At 38.8% G+C, this 7313-nt stretch overlaps 1 protein-coding gene across 1 annotated transcript; it reads right to left on the bottom strand.

Annotated features, from left to right (window-relative positions):
- Positions 1 to 2828: 2828 nt before the first annotated feature.
- LOC141700202 (uncharacterized) lies at positions 2829 to 3257 on the bottom strand. The gene has a single exon (XM_074504026.1). The coding sequence runs from the start codon at positions 3255 to 3257 to the stop codon at positions 2829 to 2831; it is 429 nt and encodes a 142-aa protein (XP_074360127.1).
- Positions 3258 to 7313: the final 4056 nt, after the last annotated feature.

Raw genomic sequence — 7313 nt, forward strand, 5'->3', positions numbered from 1 at the left:
CACTGGTTCATTCTCTATGATACATTTGGTGTCGGGGTTGAACTTCTTAAGCAATGATACGTGAAAAACATTGTGAAGGTGCTGCATTTGAGGCGGTAAGGCCAACGCGTACGCCACTTTTCCAACTTTACCCAAAATCTCAAAAGGTCCGACAAATCTTGGACTCAACTTTCCTTTCTTTCCAAATCTAGTTATCCCTTTTCATGGCGACACTTTCAACAGAACGGTTTCTCCTATTTCATACTCTACATTCCTTCTGCGCGGATCAGCATACTTTCGTTGTCTATCCTGAGATGCGATCAATCGATTTCGAATCAAATTCACCGCTTCTTTCGTTTGCTGAATCAGTTCGAGGCCAATTACCTTTCACTCTCCGACTTCATCCCAACATATGGGTGATCTACATTTCCTTCCATAAAGAGCTTCGTACGGGGGCATTCCAATACTGACATGAAAGCTATTGTTATACAAAAACTCTACTAAAGGTAGGTGATCGTCCCAATTTCCTTTAAAGTCTAAGGCACAAGATCTCAACATATCTTCTATGGTCTGGATCATGCGCTCACTCTGTCCATCCTTCTATGGGTGATAGGCAGTGCTCATCCTGAGTCAAGTTCCCAAATGTTTTTGGAATTGCTTCCAAAATCTAGAGTTGAAACGAGGGTCTCTATCCGACACGATAGATACTGGAACTCCATGGTGAGTAACAATTTCCTTAAGATACATATGAATCAACTTGTCCATTGAGAATCTCTCGTTAATCGGTAGAAAAATGAGCTGACTTAGTCAATCGATCAATTATTACCCAAATAGCATCATGGTTAGATCTGGTCCTAGGTAATCCAACTATAAAATCCATTGCAATGTGCTCCCACTTCCATTCAGGTATTTCTAAGGGCTGAATTAGTCCACTCGGTCTCTGATGTTCGGCTTTTACCCTTTGACACGTGTAACACTTACTAATCCATTGAGCAATCTCTTTCTTCATGTCTGGCCACCAAAAATTCTGTTTCAAATCTTGGTACATTTTGTACTTCCTGGGTGAATAGAGAATTCTCAGTTATGAGCATCCTTCAAAATTTCGTTCTTCAATTCTTCCACCTTCAGTATCCAAATTCTTGATGAGAATCTTAGAATTCCTTGGTTGTCTTTTTTAGTACAAATCTCTTCTTCGGTCAACTCATTCATCCTTTGATTCATCACTTCTTCTTGACACTTCTTGATCTTTCCTAATAATTCTGGTTGAAAAGTCAACGTACAAATCATTTCTGTAGGTGCACTTGGAGTTCTAATCTTAATTTCCATCTTCTCAAATTCCTTTGATAACTCTTGGTCCATGGTCAACATATTCAGTCTCTCCTTGCGACTCAAAGCATCCGCTACTACGTTCGCTTTTCCGGGATGATAATTGATTGTGCAATCGTAGTCCTTAATCAACTCCAACCATCTTTACTGCCAAATGTTTAATTCCTTCTGAGTGAAAATATACTTCAGGCTCTTGTGATCCGTATATATCTCACATTTCTTTCCATATAGATAATTTCTCCACAGCTTCAAGGCAAATACAATTGCAGCCAATTCCAAGTCATGAGTTGGGTACCTTTGCTCGTGAGGCTTAAGTTGTCTTGACGCGTAGGCTATCACCTTCCCGTGTTGCATTAAAACACAGCCCAATCCTTTGTGTGACGTATCATTGAATATCACAAAATCTCCTTTATCATCTAGCAGAGCTAAAACTGGAGCAGTGACCAACTTTTGCTTTAATTCTTGAAAACTCCTTTCATATTTCTCCGTCCATTCAAACTTCTCATTCTTTCGGGTCAAATTTGTCAATGGTACCGAAATCTTAGAAAAATCCTTCACAAATCTTTGATAGTATCCGGCCAATCCCATGAAACTTACTTCAGTTGGGGTCTTCGGCCTCTCTCAGTTCATTACAGCTTCTATCTTTGCTGGATCAACTCGAATCCCTTCCCTGCTAACAATGTGTCCTAGAAACTGAACTTCTCGCAACCAAAATTCACACTTCAAAATTTTTGCATATAACTTCTCCTTTCTTAAAGTCTCCAAAGATATTCTCAGATATTCAACATGTTCTTCCTCAGTCTTTGAGTATATTAAAATGTCGTCGATAAACACAATGACAAACTTATCATAGTACTCCTAGAATACTGGATTCATCAAATCCATAAAGGCGGCTGGCGCATTTGTCAATCCGAATGCCATAACTATAAACTCGTAATGTCCGTATCTAGTTCTGAAAGCAGTCTTTGGTATGTCTTCCGGCTTAATCTTCAGCTGATGATATCCCGATCGCAAGTCAATCTTTAAGAAATAAGTCGCTCCTTTAAGTTGGACAAACAAGGCATCAATACGAGGTAACGGATACCTATTCTTGATGGTCAATTTGTTCAACTCTCTATAGTCAATGCACAATCTCATACTTCCGTCCTTCTTTTTCATAAACAAAATTGGAACACCCCATTGAGATACACTCGGCCTTATAACTCCTTTATCCAATAGTTCTTGTATTTGCTTGTCCAATTCCTTCAATTCTGCTGGTGACATACGATAAGGTGCCTTCGATACCGGTTCCACGCCGGGCGCTAAGTCGATAGAAAATTCGATTTGATGGTCAGGCGGCAATCCAGGAAGTTCGTTAGGAAATACATCGAGAAATTTGCTAACTATCGGAATACTTCCTATATTCGGCGTCTCCTTAGATCTATCAATTACGTGAGCCAAATACCCTTCACACCCTTATCTTAACAGTCTTTTAGCTTGAATCATTATCAAAAACGTCTTAACTTGCTTCTACCCTTTAAACTCTACTCTCTTTCCTTAAGGGGATTAAGAATCACTTTCTTCTTCTTACAATTTATCTGAGCACCATGCTCTGCTAACCAATCCATTCCTAATATAACGTCAAATTTTCCTAATTGAAAAGGTATGAGGGAAGCAGGGAAACTATAGCCTGAAATCTCTACTTTACACCGAGGGCAAACACCTTTAACAGATACTCGTTCTTGATTAGCCAAAATGATAGATAAAGGTTCAACTAACAGTTCAATTTCACAATTCAACTTGCCAATAAAAGATTCAGATATGAAAGATCTAGTAGCTCTGGAATCAAATAGCACTATAGCATTGATGTTGTTGACAGAAAGCGTACCTGCCACAACTTCAAAACTCTGAACAACATCCTTGATGTTCATGTTGAATGTTCGGGCCTGAGCAGGATAGGAGGGAGGAAACATTGGAGTTATAGATTCAGAAGGTTGATTTGAAGGAAGTTAAAGAATTGGAACAGAAGATGTCATTGCTTGATTGAAAGGACCGGTCGTCAATTGCATCAACTTGTTGTTTCCGGGGGCCTTGCAATCCCTCGACATGTGACCAGTCTTTCCATACTTAAAGCATGTAACAGAAGGCTTCGGGTTCCGGCACTCATTTGCGTAATGACCTTTCGTATTGCACTTGTAACAGACGATGTCAGCCTTATTGCAGTTGCCCATGTGTCTCTTGTTACAGAATTTACACTCCGGATTTGTTGTTTGCTGGAATCTCTGCCCTTGAATCCTATTCCTCTGACTCTTACTATCACTTTTCTTAAAGCTTCGGGATCCTCCTTGGTTCTGGAATCCAAACTTCTTAAAATTCTTTCCACTTTGGCTTCCTTGATCCAATCCTTCTCCACTACTTCCAAACTTTCTTTTCTTAATCTCTTTCTCCTTCGAATTTTGGTCACTTTCTCCTTCAATAACCATTGCCTTTTGGACCACTTCAACATATATGCCCAATTCAAAAGCAGCCACTCTGGCTTCGTAGCCAAGGCTTCAATCCTTGTTGAAATCTTTTCGCTCTCTTCTCATCTGTGTCCACGTAATCTCCAATAAACCTAGCCAATTCGGTAAATTTCTTCCCGTATTCTCCCACAGTCATTCCTTCTTGCTTCAATTCAAAGAACTTCAATTCCATTTGAGTCTGCATATACCTCGGGAAATACTTGTCGAGGAAAATCTTCTTGAATCTATCCCAAAAAATAACTTCTTCTTCTTCTAGAGCACAGGCTGACTCCCACCAATAGTTCGCTTCGCCTTTCAAAAAATAAGACGCGTAATCGACCTTTGTTTCTTCTCTAACAACAACTAGCGTGAAGGCTTTCTCCATCTCTTTAAGACAAGATTGAGCTTCTACAGGTTCTTGAGTTCCAAAAAACTCTGGGGGTTTCACAGCTTAGAACGATTTGAAAGTCGTAGGGGTTGGTGGTGGAGGTGGTTGTTGAAGTTGTTGCTGAAGAAGTTGTTGTTGTTGAGCAAGGGTAATAGATTGTTGGTGAAGTATTTGCATAAGTTGAGCCAAGTTGGGTGGTGGATCTTCATGATCCCTGGTATTGGTGTTGCGGGCTCTATGAGGAGGCATGATTCTGAATGTAAACAAGAAAGGTTTATTCACAGTTCAATATTTGCATAGACAAGTTATAGCAAGGGTAAATATTAAGCACTGAGATTTTATTCAAGAGATATCTTAGGAAAGGATTAGACATGATCAAGTTTTTAAAGAGGTTAACAGAATTTAATCAACAATTTTGTATCTAAGCAAGTATATAACATGGTAATGAGATGGCAATATCATAGAGTTAATCAAAGTGTGAATAAAGTCTTCCCAAAACAATCCGGGTACAACGTACAAATAGAAATCAAAGTACTAATCAACAACAATGCTAGAGATAGGTAGACTATATGATAGTCTAAGGGGATGGTGATGGGGGAACAGGGGCACGGAGATGGCTAATCACTCGGCGGAGCTCGTCAACAATGGCGGTAAGAGCAATCTGACCCTCTCTCTCTCACAGTGTGGAATCATCAATGCCTATCGATCCTCAGCCATCTGGATGATATTCTCAAGCATGGCTATCAGTCGGGGTCGGTTGAGCTCGTCATCAAAGTTCTCGCAGTAAAACTGATCCACCCTACGCTGAAGATTCGCGTTCTCTCCTTCCAGTCGATCAACCATAATTACCATCTGCTCGTATAGGGAGAATGGCACAGTAGAAGGGAATCCGGGAGTCGATGAGGATGAAGCCTGACAATCAATTATATATATACGCGGTTATAAATAAAAGGGTCGGAATACCTATAGATTCTAGCGCACCAAAACCCGAATGATCTAAGTTCATCCTATTCTCTAAATTCATATCTTATATTCACTTATCATATGTTGTTCAGTGACTCAAACTTGTGGCTCTGATACCAAAACTGTGACGAACCCACTAATACTATCTAACCATAATAGTAATGAAGATAAATAAAGCAGTAAAGGATTACAGCTAGTTAATATTACAGAATCATAAATTCCAAGTCCCCGAATTGACAGGTAAGAGTTTGAACAACATCTAAACAACTAATAATACAAAATTCAAATATCCAAGCTCAAATACATCTACAAATTTTAAATTCCCAAAAGTTCTCTAAACCTTAGGGAACAACCAGTTCCCTACCTGCTCCAACATCTGACGGTATGCATACCCTGAACCACCACAATTCTTAAGCGCGGTCTGCTTGAAACGAGGCATCTTCGGGCTTAACTTAAGTGATAACATCAATACCAATATTAATGAGAAAAATGCCTAGCAAGTGAATAATAGGGTACAACAGTTCATCATATGCTCAATAAAACAATAACAGAAGGTAAATCAACAATATAAATTTGTCAAGTAAAGTTCAAGATTTTAACAAGTGAATGGAATTGAAATCACACAACGCTATGAGCAATGAGGGGTGATCAACCCACATCAAAGCTCCGAACCACACAACAAGTGATTCACAACCACTGAGGATCCTCGAAACACATTGGCCAAATAAAACCATTAGGCTCCCTGCTACGGAGGTTTCAAAACTTAAACAGTGACTGGCGCCTCAGTCTTATCATATCATTCAATTCCTTTTTAATAACTTATTTCAATTTAAAAGGGGTTCTTGATCAAGGATAATATAACAAGGGGTTGGTAATGAAAAAGCTCAAATGAGAGGATGATAATAGTGTTTGGGTTTCCAAAGGAAATGAATCTAATGTATGAGGGTTTTAGATTCCACTGGATATATTAAGGAACTATTTGTAGGGGATATTCGCAGAGATACGAGGTAATATGTGTGGAAAAAAGGGTTAATTCAAGTATGAAAGTTCAAGATCCAATTATTGAGTGATGTCAGGAACTAATCAATGTTATTAAATGATAGTCATACATTCACAGGGTGTTCAATCACAAGAAACAGAACTATAAAGATAAGTTGAGAGTTCACTTACCTGAACTATGCTTACTGAGTACTTGAATGGAATCGTCTATGGGCTCCTTTCCTGGCCCCCTACTTGAACCTATAATAAATAGTATCCTCATCATAACTCCTGCTAACTACCCTTTCACCTATACTATATATACACATAGATACACACATATATATAAATATTCTTAACACACTTAGTTTTAAGTAATATATGTTTCACATAACACATAGCAAGAAAAGGCATGGCAAAAGAACACTTAGATCCTAATCACTCAAACAATTATCCTTTTTAACAAATAATTAACAAGACTATTACTCTTAATCCTTCTTTATAGACCTCAACACAATCTAAATTCAGTAAGGCACACTTGTGCCACACCTCACAAGACTCACAAAACTAATGCATACTCTAAACTCTTCCCGGATGCATGCCTTGGCACCACTTATGTGCCTTGGAACAAATATACATTTCTACCTTGGGCCTTCACTTAATTATGATTTCTACAGACTCTTATGACATAATGCAACTCCCAAACTTGATTTGACATCAAGGCCTCACTCATAAAGCACTTAAACACAAAGCATTCCTCACAGGCTTCCTAATACAACTCTTATGGTGACTCTCGGGTGTTTTGGTGGAGGATATGGGGTATCTCCACCTTGGGACTTCACTCCAAACAAACTCTCTGAGGTTACTAAGACTCTAAAATAACTCTTAAAGTTGTAAAGACTCAAAAACCTCACTTGGGCCTCCCTAGGCCTCAAGTGGAAGTTAACATAAATCTGCCTTCCCTGGTTTCCAAACTGCCCTATTTTTACCAACTTAAAACTCACTTAAATTATTCAATTATTGATTTTAATGACTTGTTAGGCTTCTTAATACTTCTTTATACTATTATAAACCAAGTACCAATGAATGTCTATCCTAAAACATGGTTATAATGGGTCAAATATGGACTTGTACCAAATCTGCCCTATTTTGAGTTCCTCTCGATTTTGTGCATGTGCACCTAACCAAATGCATGATTC

Source organism: Apium graveolens, chromosome 2 (genome assembly GCF_009905375.1).
Source record: "Apium graveolens cultivar Ventura chromosome 2, ASM990537v1, whole genome shotgun sequence".
NCBI classification, from domain to species: Eukaryota; Viridiplantae; Streptophyta; class Magnoliopsida; order Apiales; family Apiaceae; genus Apium; species Apium graveolens.

What these genes read in the sequence shown, in the direction of transcription:
- LOC141700202 (XM_074504026.1), bottom strand. Translation starts at nt 3,257, where the DNA reads ATGTTTCCTCCCTCCTATCCTGCTCAGGCCCGAACATTCAACATGAAC.